We start from the raw sequence: 19,907 nt of genomic DNA on the forward strand, positions 1-19,907 counted from the left end.
GATTACGCCGTGATAACACACCAGGAAGGGGTTCCCACACCAGTCTCGGCGGCCTCATACACCTTCAAAGCCAAGAGTTCAAAACAGGGAATACATACACATGGGGGTGGGGGCCAAGGAAAGCACTAGGGCATCACAAAGTCATCCAGGAGGTTATCCAACACGACCAAACGGACATCGGGTAACTGCTCCCCAACATCCCTGCCGTCCATTGTGCTGTTCCATTTTTTTATTTTTTATACGGTGAACGGATAATTTATTAATTAATGAATAAAGTTGTTATCTATATATCATGGAAATCAGAGTGTCTTCATCTGCCAACCTAGGTGAGTCATCATCGCTACACTGCAATGGAGTCATTCTCTCAATGAGACAGCATGGACTCCACCTTGAGAGGGCAGTGCGGGTCTCTGGTCTGTGACAGGTGTTTATGTGTGACCAAGAGAGAGAGAGAAGGAGGAGAGAAGGTAAGGGGTGGAGCCTCATGGCAGAAAATGGGAGGGGAGTGGACAGAGAGAGGTATAAATACAGGAGGCATAAAAATAAAATCTCTTCAGACGCCAAAGGAGGAACAGATCTCTCTCTCTCTCTCTCTCTCTCTCTCTCTCTCTCTCTCTCTCTCTCTCTCTCTCTCTCTCTCTCTCTCTCTCTCTCTCTCTCTCTCTCTCTCTCTCCTCTCTCTCTCTCTCTCTCTCTCTCTCTCTCTCTCTCTCTCTCTCACACACACAATTGTAATTTGTGTGAATATATTCTCACAGGATGAGGGCCTATGAGGGTGTGAGCGAGCAGTGAGGTGTAAAGTTGAAACCTACCAAGCATGGTGGCGTCTACAGCCCCCCCAGCGCAGAACTCGATCATGATCTGGAGGGAGGGAGAACAGGATTTTCACGTTCATGTCGTGTAGAAATAACATTTAGTTCTTCAGAATTAAAAACATTAACCCAAAATGAAATTTACTCTTAAAAGAAGACATTGAGAACACATCAAAAACACTGTTTCAAGTTTGTGTTCAACACTGTGCAAACGCACTATTGTTTCACACGTCCAGACTTGGAATACTGAAAACATTGCAGGGGAATGAAAGTAAAAAGAGATTGGACAATCAACTTTGTTGTCGTCGCAAAAGTACAAATAAGGTTGTGCGGCCTGAACAGACCCTTCCACTGTCCACAGAGGATCACTAAACCCCTTCCCGGGCTGTGGACGGGTCCTCAGTCATTGCCTCATGGAGCCATACACACGGTCAGCGGTGAAGTGCATTCAAACGTGATGTACGAGTCAGGGCTGAATGTCAGACGGTTCTACTCTGCACTCTTCCCTGCCAAGAACATACTGGGGCAGAAATAAGTTAAACAGAGAGAGAGACAGAGAGAGAGACATAGAGAGAGAGACAGAGAGAGAGAGAGCGGCAGAAACCTAGATCACCATAGCAGTGAAGAGGGTTTTAGCCTTACAACCATGGGATACACTTGAGCAACATTTTGACGTGGCAGACATCCATACTCTGAACAATGGCCTCTTATGAACGCCATGCACGGACATCATTGTCTGCCAAGCGGTCCTATCACGTTACTCTCTGTGTCACAGACTTGTCAACCCGTCCAACAGTTTGATTGTTGTTGTTTGTCCAGAAGTGATGACATGCTGCGAGCGTCCCTTAAGGCTTTTTAGAATCACTTCCTGATACACGACACCGTCACGTATCACTGACAGCAGTGAGTTTACCCGGAGGTTGACACAAGTGTCAAACATCTTGCATAAGACGCACCCATGAAACAATCACTCAAAATGAAATGTTTTAGCATTGTGTGACACACACACACACACACACACACACACACACACACACACACACACACACACACACACACACACACACACACACACACACACACACACACACACACACACACACACACACACACACACACTTTTGATTTTCTCCATTAGTGATTGTCAATGCAAGTCCTTGCTCCATTGCAATACATGTGACAAATTACACAATTGCCGGTCTGAATGTGATACCCCTGTATCCATGTCATAGTTTATGAGTGAAGTCTTGCAGGATTCGTCAGTAACCTTATTTAAATTACATCCTGGTCAAAGTATGCAGGACATTCTTCATGACCATGCCTTACAAACTAAGTTTGTGTGAGTTGAACTCGTTTCAATGAATCAACGCAGCGACACCAGGGTCTGTGTTTATCCAGACAACCCCCCGCTCCCACCCCCCGCTCCCAGGACCTACGCCAGGCCACTGCATAGTTTCTGTCACTGCTTTTGGATGTAATCTGGGTGAGGTCGAGGGCATGATGTCGTCGCTTTGAAGCGATGTGATCCGACCGGCTGGACTACATACAGCCTCAATCATCACAGACACGCACCACACACACGCACACACACTTTGATATGACACAACCCTGATGACGACATCACGTGAAGACAGGTGCCCTGCCCTATAATAAAAGCCCCATAAACAAACCTACAACGTTAGTCACCGTGGCACGTCGCTTTTATTGGCTTAATTGATTTATTCTGGGAGGGCAGAAAGTCAACACAGGTGAGGTGAAACTATTATAAAGTATTCATAGGATTTCTATCTTCTGCCTTTTACAGTATATGGAACCCGAATGTATAATGTTACACTCACACATATCATTTAGAATGTTTACAATTACACTACTGTTCCAAAGTTTGGAGTCACCCAGGGGTTTTAATCATCAATTACTCTTTTAACATGATTAGCTAAACAATGTACCATCAGAACAAAAGAGAGATGGTTGTTGAAAATGGGCCTCTAGTATATACACCTGCTAGAACAGTCCTTTACCACATTAACAATGTGTGGACTGTATTTCGGATTTTTTCAATGTTATCTTCATTGAAAAAAACAGTGCTTTTCTATAAGAAATAAGAGTGACCCCAAAACACATTGATACAAATGTGATCGCACAAGCTTGTTTAGGTACGAAACCGTAAAGACTGCCCCGCCAATCAATCTTCACCTGTCCCCTTTCATCCTCCTTTACGACATTCTTGCTCGCTACAGGAATGCGAGGCTGAACCCCAGTTAGACGTTCAGAGAGTCTCAGATGACCTGCAGAAACCTTCCAAGAAACAACGCCGAGACCTGAGTGTGTGGGCCTGACGTCATCCACCGCCCAGGTCCTTCCACTGGGAGTTCACACTTCCTCAGGAATCAAGGCTGAGGAGTCCCTGGCAGGTTTTCAATAAGAAGAACCTCTTCTTCGTGAAAACAGGAAAGACCGCATGCCCCGTGTGTGTCCCCGCAAAGAAAATAACATTCCGTGAGAAAAAGACATCAAGGCGGAGCATTCATTTGCGACCCGTCGTTCATGACTAATTCATGGATGATGCGTCGTCTCAGAAATGTGTGCCTTGGTATGTTTGACAAATGTCACGATGCTGACGGATAACAAAGGCCCAGCATTCACAAGAGATGAACCTATCATTCACGTCCCTCTGGGTGAGGGAGTCCGGAGAGCTGGAGAGATGGAGGATGGACTCCAGCTCAGCAGAGATTGGGAGTCCAACCGACCACACCAAGACACAATCAAATGGAAAGAATATCACAAGAAGGACATACCATCGATAGATAAGGTTATCTTCAGCACAGCACATTGCCTTCTTGGTGGGAGGCCAAAAAGACAGCTGATTAATGATTGCGATGCAGAATGGTATGAGATCGAAACAAGAACCAAACCCTCATCCGTCCACATTGTTTGTCTCATAAAAATAACAAGAATGATGTCGTTGTCATTGACATAATTTCCAAATTGGAATTGATCACATGAGTGAAATCAATGCAGTTGTTGCTACTGATGATTGAATTTGCCTGATAAAGACTGCTATAGAATCAGAATGCAGTCCTTACAGTAAACATTTAGGGTTAGGGTTACATCGATCCCATCCTGAATAAACCCATTACAGAGACACTCTTTACGTGTCTGTGACACACATCATAAAAAAGAGGGTTCCGGTAGCGAGGAAATCAGATCAGAAACCGTTGAACTGGCAAAAGCGCTGAATCGCTTCATCTCCTGAGCTAGCATTGTTAAAGTGCCCCGTACGCTGTGATACAACTACACACCGCTCTGATGGCCGCTAATCATGAACCACATCAAGGGGCAGCTATTGTTTCGACTCCTCTTTGTGTTTCATTCCAACCTTCTGCCATAATTTGACCTACCCTCATACTTTTCTTAGCGCCAATCTCGACCATTGCTGTGGATCTAAGGCCCACTTGGTTACTCATGCATTAAGCAGCGCGGCCCGGGTTGGTAGACCACATTGTTCTTGCAGAAGAACACAAACAGCCCTTCTCTTGCCTGTGGTATTTCTCCAGCAGCCCCCCCCCCCCCTTGTAGTGTGTGTCCATCTGTCAGAAGGAGTGGGTAGGCAGTGGAATGTGCGGCGCTTGGCCAGCACAGCCAGTCCAGCTGAGAGGAACAGAAGGTACGGAGACAGACTGGGGTGGGGATCCTCTTCTGTCATGGTGTGCTAGCCACCAGACTACTGTATGTCACATTGTGCAAAAACAGTCAATAATGTCTACTACAGGATGGGTAGTCTGTCATTCTGTGTTATGACACAGAATGTGTTTGGACAAATTGTTAGATTAACCTATCCCGACCCACTTATAAAACCCATTACTGTTCCCACTGTACTGTAACCCCACCTCGGTTTTTACCAACAGAAGGCGAGATACAAGTGCATGCAGATGATTGGAGAGCTGGTTTTGAAAAGCAGCAATGGTTTAACTGTACGGGAAATGGGGGTTCGGCCAAGAATTCATGGCCAGAAATCGTCAACAATGTCCACTCAGCAGACTCTGTTGCTGACTTTGAAGTTGTACATGAGACTTGAATTGTTTTCAATGTTCAGGGGCCATAGGTAGCTTACAGAGGTACGATTTGCCCCATGTGCCGGTGTTCTGAATTGGATGAATGCTTAAGAAAGTTGATTGTTCAACACAAATTACAAAGTGTAGCTTTTTCTGTACAGCACAGCCTTCAGTTTTATTTAGTGAAGTAAAAAATGAAATGAAGATGCAAACATTTTGTTCTCGATCTAGTTCTACGGTCATTTAATAAGCAATAAGACTTCTACACCATGAATTTGACAATTACGACAACCTATTACTAAATGTTATTGTTATTGCTGTTGTGGTCGTCGCAATGTATGTCATAGGAATTTTGCTGTTATCATTATGTAATGACTCGTAAAATCCTGTTTATTGATCATGGATTATAAATGGCATTTGAACTTTGAATCTATTGCCACTGTTCTAAGAAAGTTCCAACACTGACAACAACCCTAAGAAAGGTGCTGTAGGTCATATTCAAGAGTTATCACTTGATAGGCCTCTGATAGAAAATCCAAAGCCATTTGTTTTCAAATACTGAGTGAAATTCTCGGAACTCTGTATGAAAAGATTTAGATTTAGACTGGTCCAAATCATTTCTGACCAATCACAGGACCTGTTTTGTTCAGCTTGCCTGTCAATCATAGGTGTGTGGAAGGCAATACTTCCCAATGGCGGAGAAATGGCGAGAGGGAGGGAGCAGAGAGGGGACGGGGGCATTTTTCTATCTTTACCAAATGCAGCTTTAACTCACCACGACTCTGAAGAAACAGAAGGTGAAAGTAGCCTGCCCTGCCTTGCTTTTTAAATCATGATTATTAAAGGAAATCACGATCACTCACACCTGATATGGGCACAACCGGACACATTAAAAACACACCAACATCTCAGTCACTATGCTGTCATGTACCCAGATGCCCCACCCTTACTTCTGTGAACCCTGAACTTTCAAGTAGCTTTGAATGAAAACAACATATGTGCATGCCCAAACCCGGACAAAATATCTTTTTCATGTTGAGCAACAGCATATCAAGTCCCCAGTGGGTACGAGTACCAACGGTCCTTTGGTTTTACACCACTTTGTAATCCGGAGATATTCAATGTCAACTTCTTGCGTGATTCATGGAGTTATTTTCCTTGGCCGTGGTGACTTGGCAGATTACAGAGTGAGGTGCACTGCGCTCAACAAGAGAGAGAGGAGGCAAGCGAGACGCATGTATAAAAATAACAAAAGGCCAAATCTGGATGATCCAGATAAGGTCATCGTGGGTCAGCAACCTCTCGCTCTTAATTGTCTAAGTAATGTACACAATAGGCCACTAAGCCATCATCTTGCTGAAGCCTTCATGGGTTATTCATAGGAGTTCTTAGATCCAACTAATGAACTCCTAGGACTTACAGGTGAAACCAGCTGTTTGGAGGAATGGAGCAAACACTCTGCAAGCCTTTTACCTTCTAAAACTCTCCTGTCTCCTCTTGTGTGTCCGAGCCAAGTCATGATTGTTTCAAAATCTCCTTAAGTGTGCATAAAAGTTAAGCATTAACGTACAGTGAACAGTGGAATTCTACTGGACTAGTGGTAATAACTTGAAGTGCAACTCTGACTGGGGAATTGTTTGCATGATTCAACTTTACTGTTTGATCAGTTGTCAAGACGACCCGTCAATCAGCTCCAAAGACACATCGTGAGACAATGCAGACAAAGCTATAGGGGCAACAACTGCGAGACAAAGGAGAGAATGATGTTAGGGACTCACCCAGAGTTTGTTTTCATGGTAGAAAGCATCGAGTAGCTTTACGATGTAGTGGTGGTCACATTTAGCCAGGATGTCAATCTCCACCATGTAGTCCTCCAGCTCTTCCTCCGATTTGGTGTCAATGACTTTGGCTGCAGCCAGAACCTGTGTCTCCTTGTTCCTGGCCTGGGACAGACAAACAGAACCAACGTTAGAACCAGGCTAAGGATGTGTCGGGTGCTGGCTCTATACATAATCATACACTTGAAATGACCTTGGAAATGTATGTATTATCAAAATATATAGGGCAATCCATCTTATTGATGCACACGACACAATGTAGGCCATATTCTTTTGATTGCAAAACTAGTTTTTATAGGAGAATTTTCCAACTGACCATTGACGTGTATGGAAGAATATCAGAAAGAAACAGTGGATTTGTTTATTTCCCGAGGCAGTTCTCCTTTTTCATGAAGTTACAATACTGCACGAATCACTCGATTACCAATAACAACATGGCCTACAAAGACCCTCCCATTCCTGTCAGATATACTTCACTCATATGCAGCACGAGAACGAGAGGAAGTGGTTAGGTAGAAAACAAACTTGCCACAATCAGAGAGAAAGACAGGGGAGGCCCAGAGCATTGAACCATCTGACTTCATGCAGTAAAGCCTATTTAACCAACTGACTTCATGTAGCAGGGTCGGGGACTATTTAACCAACTGACTTCATGTAGCAGAAACTATTTAACCAACTGACTTCATATAGCAGAGACTATTTTACCAACTGACTTCATGTAGCGGTTTCAACCAACCAACCTCAGGTAGCAGAGACTATTTTTATTCAACCAACTTACCTCTGGTAGCGGAGACTATTCAAACAACTGACCTCAATTAGAATAGGCTATTCAACCAGCTGACTTCAATAAGAGACTATTCAACCAACTGACCTCAAGTAGTAAGGACTATTCAACCAGCTGACTTCAATTAGAGACTGTTCAACAGATACTTGAAGTAGTAGTGACATCAAAATGTATGGCTTTAAAATCCACAAAGAACCCTTGGTTTAAAAATAGGCTTGTAGCATTTTCACACCACTTCATCTTACAGTACAATCAACACATCTTAACATGCGTACAACCCCATTCCATTGCTTATTAAGGCAACAATGGAAGAAAGCAAATAGGATGACGGATTTGTTTTTTCTTCATTTAGACATTAGAGTACTGCTGCATTCAACCATATAGTACACAAGCAAACTGAGATGCACCATTCCAGTGATGTGAAATGCTAGTCTGGTGTGGAAGCAGTGGAATGTAGACATTGACTTGCCATAGGTTATGATTCCCTTGAAACTATGCCTAAGAGCCGCTCTGATAACCATACCAAAAGCAGTTTTGCCTTTCGTTTATCTGGAGTGAAATGACAGCAGCCCATTGTGTTGTGTGGTTCAGACTTGGAATGTGTTGAATGGAGGTTTCAGTTCTCCAGGGGAAGCGCTCCTGTATGAATCATAAGCTGCTAATACACATTCTAGGTTTTCAGGAAGTGATACCGCTATTTTGGTAAGTGTTGCATGTAAAGGCAACCTTACACCAATTGTTATGCTTAACTTGTATACAACTAGTTGAATAAATCCAGAACCACACACTTTCAATCGATAATGTGTCTTTAAACGTGTTTCTTTAAGGGAAATATAACCACAAATCAAAAGATTGCACAGTAGAGCTTAGTTTCATCAAGATGGAACAAACTTGTATAGATTAGACAACCCATCCACGCTATGACCTTCTCAATTCATAGATTCTCATCAAAAGACGAATCATTGCTCCCTCAAAATAAATAAAATGTGTTTCAACACAAATAATCAAAAACAAAGCATGTTGCTCAAAGCACATGTCGTCTACTGTGTGGATAAGATGAACAACAGGAAGAGGAAGTCCACACCCTCTCATACCCAACGTGGAGCAGGAGGAACCACTACACACAATAGATGACACATGTTTCCAAAGCAACACTTCTACTTGTCAGCTCTACTTGTCCTGTAGCTTGGGAATGACTGAATGGGGGGTATTTATGACCTTGATGAAGGTGTGGTATAAGCAATGTTGCATTGAGCTCTAGAATACCTCAGCAACACAGCACTTTGGTAGGAACAAACCATTCTAGTCGTGACTGAAACTAGCCTTTCCACACCTTCAGTATGCATGGCAAAAAATAATAAAAACATGGATTGAAAACACTTGACTTGATTGTTAAAGATATTGTGCCATCATGGAAATGTTGTGACATGGCTGGTTGAATGGCATCCGTGGGAAACACGGAAAGCCACCACTATGGTTGCACATTAAGTTAACACAGTATCACGGAGAGTGTTTCTTGAGTTTCAAAAAGCACAGGAAGTCACCAAACCCACATAGACCGAGGAGGAGGAGGAGGTAATGAAGAGGATTATGATAGCAGTGATCAGTAGCGGATGGCTCCTGATTTTCCCAAAGTAACAATCCGCTGAATGTATTCAAAATTAAAGCAAATCCAAAAGTAATAGGAGTGCTAAAATGACAATGCACATCTGGATTGATCGTGGTCTTGCAATCTTAATCGCATGTGTAAAGTGTTCTTTATAGGAAGTACTGCAAAAAAATCGAGGGATGAGACAGCATGCAGCAGCTGGATCTTGAGACATATGGCAGGTGGCAAGATATAGCTGGTGTGTGAAGAAGGGCCAGGTTGGCGTTTGTCTGCGAGAAAACGTGCAACAACGTTCAAATAAACGGTGTGTGTGCGTGTGTGTGTGTGTCTGTGTCTGTGTGTGTGTGTGTGTATGTGTGTGTGAAATGGACCTTGGTGCCAGACTGTGGGAAAACATCTGAACAAACACAAAATAGGGACCACAAGGCAGGGGCGGGCACACACACACACACACACACACACACACACAAAAAATGGCAAAGCATCAATCGTGTTAGGTGGTCAGGTGAGACGCATTTCACTACAGGCTAGGGAAACCTCACCAGACAACTGCCATTAGGCTAGCCCTCCTCTCCCTGCTCTTCTTATTCCTACTGTGTCAGGAGTGACAGTGTGAAAAAAACACTAAAAACTAGGGCAGGGACTTGGGAATTCTTCCCAAAGGCCCTATAAATACAAGGCCTGCCACGGTGCCTTTTCTGAACACTACAGAGACATCCTTTTGGCTTTTTCTCCAAACACCCCAACTCTAATTAGAGCCCACTGTGGAGGGCTTCTGTGTTAAAATAGACAAGGGGTGGGCTTGCTTTTCTCCAGCGTTGCACTAGCCAGGCCAGAGAGACCGTAGTAGAGGGTAAACAAACATGGTTTCCGTGGTCACCACGGGGTGGGGTCACCACGGGGCGGGGTCACCACTGCGTTAACACACGGACCCCCATGACTTCTCAAGTGATTTACAGCGGCTGACATGTGACCCAGACGCATTCCCGGAGGCGGCGTTGAGTTGTGGACCCCTCCAGATATGAGGGGGAGGGAGTCTAACGGTTAAGGGCTTCGGTGGGGACGCGTGTTCACGTCATTGACGAGAAACCGATGTATATGCCACGTGTCGCTGTAAATAACCAATAACATAATGTTAATGTTAATAATGAATGTCTCTGAAGAGACTACCCATGTCCATTAGAGATCACTCATGCATTATGCATGTACTGCAGACTCGATCTCCCCAGGATGAAACACGCGGAACAGCGTCGGTCTAAGCCTAAGAGTGATTCTGGGAAGTGTGTGTCTGAGTGCAGGTTCAAAATTCTAAGCATGTGTAAGTACATTTTAAAGCAACACTGCACAGGGGAAATGACAGGGAGACGCCCAACAGTTTCTAGCGGTGTGACTTTAAGGCTTGTGTATGTGTGTGTGACTATATGGCCTGTGTGTGTGTGTGCGTGTGTGTGCGACTTTATGGCCTGTGTGTGTGTGTGTGCGTGTGTGCGACTTTATGGCCTGTGTGTGTGCGTGTGTGTGCGTGTGTGCGTCTTTATGGCCTGTGTGTGTGTGTGTGTGTGTGTGCGTCTTTATGGCCTGTGTGTGCGTGTGCGTGTGCGTGTGCGTGCGTGCGTGCGTGCGTGCGTCACAGACAAGGGGAGAGCTATGCATTAAGAAGAGCCATGAGTTCCTCAAACCTCTGCGACTTCACTAAGCCCATCGTCCCACAAAGGGACCGAAACATGTCACCCACCAAACTGGCTCTGACCGGCCCCGGGGCTGTCCGAGCACAAAGAACCGAGCAGGGGCCTCGCTTCAACAACAATCGCGTTGCGGATTCCACACTAAATGCTGGTACACAGATACGAGATGAAATGTGCGTGCGTGCCTACGACCGCAGTGTGTCTCAACACCTCTTAATCCACTTGGAATTTGCAGTGACGTAGTCAATTGTGATTTAAATGCCTGGTTGGTGGGTGGGTGGAGACGGTAGATTGATTCACTACCACCTGACGAGTGGGTGTGTCGAGGTCAGGAGTGGGAAATATGATATTTTTGTGTGTTCGGATGTAGTTTAAAGAGCATGGACTAACAAGAAAGAGAACAAAAGTATAGGCTGAAGACATGCCAACTCTTTAAGGGTTTAAGATTCACTATACCCATCATGATTGAGATATCAGGGACACATTTCCTTACTTTTACCATTCCCGTTTCAATACTCACAAACTGCTTAGTGTACTAGCACAATGAATCCAGGCGTTGTATGTAGGCCTATAAAGAACACTGCTCCAAAGTCGCATTTCCACATTTTTGCAATAATGCTGAACACAACGCAACGCCAATCAGGGTTGGTTATTAAACTGCTACCCTGGCTGTCCATTTCCTTATTTCACATTTGGAATGGTCAGCAGAAATGTGTTTCAGAAAGTGAAGCACAATGTGCCGGGGTTGGACTGAATTGCCTCATCATTGTCACTGCAGTACGCCCTTTGGTTCCCCATCGTCTCTCCGCCCGCACTTGTAGATTTATGTTTGCCTTCAACCCACCTTCCCACTGACCGTAGAATGCATAAACAAACCCCGGACCCCCGGTTGCAGCTCAAGAAAGGGTTAAAACTGTATAAGGGTCAGTCAGTGACCTGTAACATAAGTGAACAAACATATGTGCAAGAACAGACGCTTATTTAGTGCCATATAGTCTCACACACACACACACACACACACACACACACACACACACACACACACACACACACACACACACACACACACACACACACACACACACACACACTTTATTATGTGGTGGCTAATATTTCCTTAATTCGCTCGAGGCACAAGTGTAAAGTGGACAGGCTGGATCACTGCACATAACTATGGAGAGAAATGTCTCTGGGGTCATTAACCTTCAGGTTGTGCCTATGGTAGCACAGAGAGTGCTGATGCCTGCATTTTCTGCCTGCAGAAGGCGTGTTGCAGTCAGTGGTGTGTGTGCATGTGAGTGAGTGTGTGTGCATGTGAGTAAGTCAGTGAGTGAGTGTGCATGTGACTGAGTCAGTTAGTGTGTGTGAGTGAGTTTGTGCATGTGAGTGAGTGAGTGGGTGAGTGAGTACGGTACCCTGTACATCTCCTTGCTTGTGTGAACACAATGCTAATCCCCAAAGCGCTTGTGAAGACATGGGTTGGCCTCCCGTCCTCCTAATGCCCCAGAAGGAGTCCAATAGCCGCTGCTTGGCAGCCATTATGAGGACATGGTGTCGCGACAGCACAGGGCCCTGGTGTCACAGCCTTCGTGTCAAGCCTGTTTGTTTCCCCTGGCCTGCTGTCAACATGTGTTGTTACTAGGAGATCAGTTTGTGTGTGTGCAGGCTTAAATCCCCGCCAGCTGTAGGATATATTCTATGCATAGGCAGTGGATGACGGATAGAAGAGGTCTCTGTGGAAAACACGTGTTATTTTGTCAATGGAGGACAGAGGTACATATTGAGAATAATTTACTTTGTATTGTTCTCTATCGCTCATCCAACATCAGATATCTTTTGTTCCAATTAAGAATGGTAATAAGTGTTTTCACAATGTGGGAAAATGTATCATTTATTGTGATGTGATATGTTCTGTTTTGTAATCCTAATCCTAGAGGTAAATATGGCGACCACCGTGGGGGCAGTACATAGCTCATTATAGATTGTGTATCTTCAAACTGTCCTTATTTTAATCAAAAGGAGAATCTTCAATGCAACTTCATTTCTGAGATTGCTTCAATGTAAAACGAGACAGGGAAGAGAAAGAAAATGCAAAAAGGGTTGACTTACATTACTGAGTAATTTCAGTCAGAAGATTACCCCCACAAAACCTTCATATCCTGAATAATAACAGAAACCAACTGAGGGGTTGTTTATCTTGACACTCATTAACGCTTAGTTATTATTTCAACTGAGACAACATTATCTCTTAACCACACACACACACACACACACACACACACACACACACACACACACACACACCACACACACACACACACACAACCACACACACACACACACACACACACACACACACACACACACACACACGTTAGCTATGACAGGCATGAAACCGCCACGTGTCTCGTTTGTGACGTCCATATCTAAAAATCACCTGCGGCTGCCGAGGAATTTATATGGTGCAACAAGTACTGTAGCGACCGGAAGCCCGTTGAATCTTCTGTACATTTCGTGATTATAATGCTGGTTTCTGAATATTTTCCAATGATTAGATCGTTGGTCGTGACTTATGATGAGTGGATAACTTATGACAAAACTTAATGAATAACCTCAAAGCAACATTTCAATGAATCATCTGTTTAGGCCCTTTGTTCAGAACAAAGCCCAAGAGTACGTGCCCTAACATTTATTTAAAAGCCCTTTCGGTCCATCTCAGCCCACCCTTTTGTAACCTTTTCACTGGTGTCCCCTCATATCGACCGGTATAGCCTTCCATGGCTCCAAAACCACCAGATCAAATGAAAGCCGCTGAGAAATGTGCTGCAGCATTAATGCAGAGAGGACGTGTGCCTGCTACGACAGACCTTTCAGAGAGGAAGCTGAGGGGGACTCCCACGCCCGCCCTGCCCCCCCCCCCCCCCCCCCCCGGAGAGAGGCTCTTATCGTCAGGCCCCACGCGGCTGCTCCTCTAGATTAGAGACCCTTAGGACGGCCACGTCTCCTGGTCCTCTGGCATAGGCTCTGCCAAGGGTCAACGGTACCAAGGACTCAGATCTAGATAACCACGAGTAGAAGAGTGTATTCAAATGTAGCCTTGAGCTTGATAGACTTGCTAAAAGGAGGGTATGGGCCAGGTTTTTGGGCCCCATATCGAGCAGTTCATTTCCAGCGAAGCCATGGCTTCACATAGCAAATGAGTACAAAACTCCTACTCTGAAAAGTCTGAATGACCAAAAAAAAAAAAGTCTGGTTCTAACGCTTGGAGGAAATGGTTATGGGCAGTCAGCAGCCACTGCGCAAACACACGGAGCACAGAGTCTTAACTGCAGGGCTGTGTGCATTCTCCTCTCCCTGCGGATGCAACTTGCGGCAACAGCAGGGCCACTGAGTGTCTATGGAGACGCTGTCTCTGAAGCTGCAGCGGTGCGCGTGGGCCCTGAATGAACTGAAGGAACCATTTGACTCCTCATGCTTCTATGTCAGACACAAGTATTATTTCACAACCAAACAAGACCTCACCTGTACAGCAGCGCGCGCCACACACACACACACACACACACACACACACACACACACACACACACACACACACACACACACACACCACACACACACACACACACACACACACACACACACACACACACACACACACACCAATATTTGGTCATGACTTGTCTGAATAAGATAAGTGTGTTGGAGAGTAAAGAGTGAACTAAAGGATAGTGGAAATTAATGTGGGGGGGGGGAGCAGGAGGCTTCAGAGAGCAGGTCAAATATGAGGCTGAACTGCCCATGCACGGTAAACATGCACCCTACAGCCCCCAACTCAACTTTAAATCAACTACTTTTAAAGAGCAGCGGTTTTGACAAAACATGATTAACTGGAATGAAAAGCACTGCTGCTATTGACATGTTGGCTCTCATAGTGATAAGGATTATAAACATCCCACTGGTATAGTGTTCTGGTATAGTGTGTTCTGCATAAGCTCACTGGAGACCAGTATGGAATGTGCCCCTGGCCAAGAGAGGTACAACGAAACGGCTTTTGGCTAACTTGTACATCGCCCAAGGTTGTTTACATGAACGGGTTTTGGAATCAATGCTGGTGCCACATTGATTGTAGGTATGAAAAACAAAAGAGGGGCTTTCCTTCCATATTTGCAACACACACACACACACACACACACACACACACACACACACACACACACACACACACACACACACACACACACACACACACACACACACACACACACACACACACACACACACACGTTATTGATTGCATTTATATGTCATTGAATTGAAGCACTCAGAAACAACACTGATGTCCACACTGAGAGAGAAAGTGTTTCCATGACTAAAGACACACATGGAGTGTGGGGGGGGCGTTGAATGAGGATGATAGCCCTGATGTTTGAGAGCACACAGGAAGTACACCCCTGAAGCCTTCCCACAACTTCCTGCCGACAGTCCAATCCCCCTCGTTCTCCCTTGTGGAGCATTGAGGCCAGATGGCGGCAGGTGGAGGCCAGCCCCACCACTGTCTACACTGGGCAGACTAAGGTCTTTGATATTCTGCAGCCATCACTGGAGCCATCACTACTTAGGGTCCAATCCATTTGTTATCATGAGTAGATTGATGAAATCAATAATTTAGATACTCCAATTTTTTTTTATTATTACTACAAAAACAATAATCCTGGCCCCTAATGACGACAATAGCAATGCATCGTCCATCCATGACTCAATCATCCCTTGGATCATTTAAGCACTTTCCTTCAGCAATTGATTTTGGGGAATGGGACAGGAAGATCAAATGATGGCTCCAGCGAAAAGGTTCTTACCACGCTACAGTGGGAAATAAAAGGGGAAGGGGGCTGGGTTATTGACCATTTAGTCAAGGGAAACCAAACTACTTGATTGCCATGAAGGTGTCGTGGAGTCTATGCAGGTTTCATTCTAACGACTTAACCAGATGATTATCTCACACACACACACACACACACACACACACACACACACACACACACACACACACACACACACACACACACACACACACACACACACACACACACACACCACACACACACACACACACAGTCTCCTGCCCTCCTGTCGTGTCAGGGTTCTAATGAATTGGCTGACAGTTGACAATGCAAAACTCCCCCTGAAGTGTTCCTTGTGGGCCAGTTTTATACAGTCCCCAGTGTCTATGTCCCGACCCCTGGACAGGCCAGACGTCTATCCTCAGTTGAGGGGAAAAGCAGGGGGGGGGGGGGTTGGAAATGACCTGTCATTCCCCTAAGAGAGAAGCAGGTGATGACAGGTCAAACATTGGTTTGCAGTCAACACGCGGACAAACAAACGTAACATGCAAGTGTTGGATGCACTGAGAAGAACAAAGAGGGGGGGGGGGGGGGGGGGGAGTGTGTGTGTGTGTGTGTGTATGTGTGTGTGTGTGTGTGTGTGTGTGTGTCCTATAGATAAATAATGGAGGTATTCCTGCCTGCACATCTGTGAAATGGATATAAAAGGTCTAGTAAAACATCAACACCCGCAACAACACACAGATATCCCTTGGAGAGAGTGGACGGACGTCCCTTTGCCCATTTCAGCCCCTGTTCAACTTCAAACAATCCCTTTTTGCATTAAATTACTTTGAAAAAGCTATTTGATTTAAGGCTGAATACAGACGGATTAGCAACAGCCATGTATGGTCGGGGTCCTAACATATTGATTGATGTGTATCATCAGTGCAAGTACATGATTTTCAAGATTTCCGTACATTAGGTCGCAGCTTATCTGGCTTAGAATCAGTTCTTGATGTTTGAATAAATCGTTGAACACTCCTAACAAGGGAGTCCCCATCAGTTCAAATAATTTAACACAACAGGATTAACATGAGACTTTAGCTCCACAGGACATAGCTCATGGTCAGCTCATATCCAGCGCTACCTCATAGGGCGACTCTGATAAACACATACTATACTGCATCATACCTTTTTTCTTAGGATGACCTGTGCGTTCGTTTACTCAGCGCATGCACAGCATCCAAACACAACAAAACACACCCCAAAGAAGTAGACTCCCTTAATAAAGAGCCACTTGTTCTGCTTTTACACTGACTGCCATGCAAGTAAGGCATCACTTCTTCCACAAACCTCTGCCCACAGTCAAAGAAGCCTATGTGCTCCGCAACGCATTGGCGTCTCCTCACCCATGGCCACTGCACACTAACGCAGAGCCTTACGAATCCAAATTACAAATTAGTCCATTGAATTATTAAAAAGACTGGTGAGAATATATTGGCAGCAGTGGAAACAGAGGGAGAACCTCGAAAGCCTGAGATATCCCCTGTAAGGAGGGATAATAACTTCACGTTTCACCTGATGGACTCTGATACACCCCATAGTGCATAGATCAGACATCCATTTCCAGATGTTATCCAGATGGGGCTCTGTGTAAAGCATGTTTTCAAACTGACAACCCGTAGAAAACCACAACAAACGCACCAGCCGGTTCTAGTAGTCTATAGGAGGCTAGGAGACCGCCAGGCTTGACACAACACGCCTGAGAGTGTTAACACTCAGTCCTATAGACACAACAGCATGGTGACACGTTACCAGTCAGTCCTTATAGACACCACAGCATGTGGACACGTTACCAGTCAGTCCTATAGACACAACAGCATGGGGACACGTTACCAGTCAGTCCTATAGACACAACAGCATGGGGACACGTTACCAGTCAGTCCTTATAGACAGCTCAGCATTGGGACACGTTACCAGTCTGTCCTTATAGACACCACAGCATGCTGACACGTTACCAGTCTGTCCTTATAGACATCAAAGCATGGGGACACGTCAAAGCATGGGGATACTTGGATACTTGACAAGTTACCTTGTACACCACACCATAGACACGTTACCTTGTACACCACAGCATGGGGTCTACACGTTGCCTTGTACAGTAAGGGGTTACACGTTACCTTGTACAATACGGGGTTTACACGTTACCTTGTACACCTTCCCGAAGGCTCCGTCCCCCAGCTCGCCGATGATCTCCCACAGGTCGTTGGGGTTGATGTCCCGGTGAACATGTTCGTACTGTTTAACCCGTTTCTTAATATCAATGGTTGGCAGCCGTAAGATCTTACTGAACCTGGCGAACGCCATGGTGTCGCAGGAACGCGGATAAAGAACTAAAACCTAGAAATTCGCAAACGAACGAACCCGCGCGCCGACGCGCAGCCGCGGTGAAGATCCTTAAATACCGAATGCACGCTTCAATTATTCCACGTCTTGAGAGGAAAAGTTACAATGAGAACTAAAACGTGTGGAGGTGGTTATTCTTCTACCAGGCGTTCCATTTCAAACTATCGGAGGTAAAAGGTGTTCAAGGTGAGTCTCTGAATCAGGAGACCCACTATCTGCTCCAAGGCGCGCGCTGCCACCTGCCGCTCTAAACACATTCAACAATCAACTGCTGCCAAGGCAACTGGTGCTACTGCTTACCCATGGTCCCGACAGCCAGCCCCGCCCTCTACTTCAACGCCCCGCCACTGCCGTCGTGGAAAGGGAGTTCGTTGAACATGAATCGGTCTTTTTTGATGCAATGACGAATGATTAAAACGAACTCTACTTCCTTGTTGGGGTGCTGGACTCGGTCACTGGTGCAGGGGTTGGGGTGCTGGGCGGGGTCACTGATGCAGGGGTTGGGGTGCTGTGCGGGGTCACTGGTGAAGCGGTTGGGGTGCTGGGCGGGGTCGCTGGTGCAGGGGTTGGGGTGTTGCTGCCCAGTTTAATGACAAAGGAAGATAGTGGAAGTTTCTCGATCATTGCAAGCCGGTATCGGTTTCACCCTGTTGCTAACTTGGTGACACACGTAAAAAGTACTTCTGACTCCTTGAAGACCAACTCGGGTATTCATTATTCTTAAATGTGCCTATAAATATCTCAAAGTTGTAAACATAATCCTAGACAGCATCACAGTGCCATCTTGTGGACTATTTGTGTCATTGCCTCACTGACTGTATTACTGTATAGGGTTAGCTAATATAGATAATTAGATAATAATAATAATAATAATAATAATAATAATAATAATAATAATAATAATAATAATAATAATAATAATAATAATAAGCAACATCTTGGCTGGATCAAATCCTTCATATGTTCTGGGTTAATAAATTACATATATTCATTATGAATCAATCAATAGACACATATTTTGAAATCCATTTTGAGATTTTTTTATTTGACAATGACAACCTAATCTTACTCTTTCGATGTCATAGACCACAATTCTGATTATGTAATAATGGTAAAGTTCCATGACGTCGTGACTGAAGAAGTGTTTGCATGTATTTTGATTCACTGTCAATGTTTCACCTTTTTCATTCACATTTAAATATATTAAACTAACAAGAAAACTATACTACACCTGGATACTATGCATCTTGGTTCAGTTCCCTTAGCCTTTGGAATTAAAATAGCCCCAAATCATCACATACCCTTCGCCACCACTACGCAGGATGCATAGTATCCTGGATCCATGAAATAATTGGCTTTTAAAAATAAAAATTAATAATCTGCCTGCCTCTATGGGAATTTAACATAAGAGTGTCTATACTTATACACCCTGTATTTTATTGGAGAACATTTATTTGTTTGCAAATACTTAATGCCATTTGTTTAATTAAGGCATTAAGATCAATTTCCAAAAGACGATTTTGTAGTCCTCTTTTTAGTGAACTTATGCCTACCACTGTAATACTGTTTTATATATCATGATTTGCAACTTTTTATAGAACATGAACACTACCCTTTGTGACCAGCAGAGTGAAGCTAGTCAGCAAACCATTTTTTTACAGGCATAGGATCATTTTAGGCTTACATAATTTAATCTTGCATTTCTAAGTCTGTTCAATGCAATATTTTGACACCACCTCAAAATTGTGCAATTTTTGTACACACTTATTTTCATTCACTACTCAGTCTATAAAAAGACAAGGGACATGAGCCTACGTGTCTAAAGTAAACTAACTCAAAGTTAGACTAAACAACCCACAAACCAACAAAACCTGAAACTGTGGTGCCCACTATGCATT

The 19,907-nt window shown here is 44.6% G+C and overlaps 1 protein-coding gene across 1 annotated transcript in view; it reads right to left on the minus strand.

Moving 5' to 3' along the window:
- stk10 (serine/threonine kinase 10) overlaps positions 1 to 18,302 on the minus strand; it is a 43,271-nt gene extending 24,969 nt beyond the window's left edge. Inside the window, exons 1-3 of the mRNA XM_056594757.1 lie at positions 17,812 to 18,302; positions 6,643 to 6,807; positions 813 to 861 (exon numbers count right to left, since the gene is read on the minus strand). Coding sequence (XP_056450732.1) covers positions 813 to 861; positions 6,643 to 6,807; positions 17,812 to 17,970 — 373 coding nt within the window. The 5' untranslated portion in view covers positions 17,971 to 18,302. The remainder of the gene's footprint in view (positions 1 to 812; positions 862 to 6,642; positions 6,808 to 17,811) is intronic.
- Positions 18,303 to 19,907: the final 1,605 nt, after the last annotated feature.

The sequence above is a fragment of the Gadus chalcogrammus genome, chromosome 7, assembly GCF_026213295.1.
Source record: "Gadus chalcogrammus isolate NIFS_2021 chromosome 7, NIFS_Gcha_1.0, whole genome shotgun sequence".
Taxonomy (NCBI): Eukaryota; Metazoa; Chordata; class Actinopteri; order Gadiformes; family Gadidae; genus Gadus; species Gadus chalcogrammus.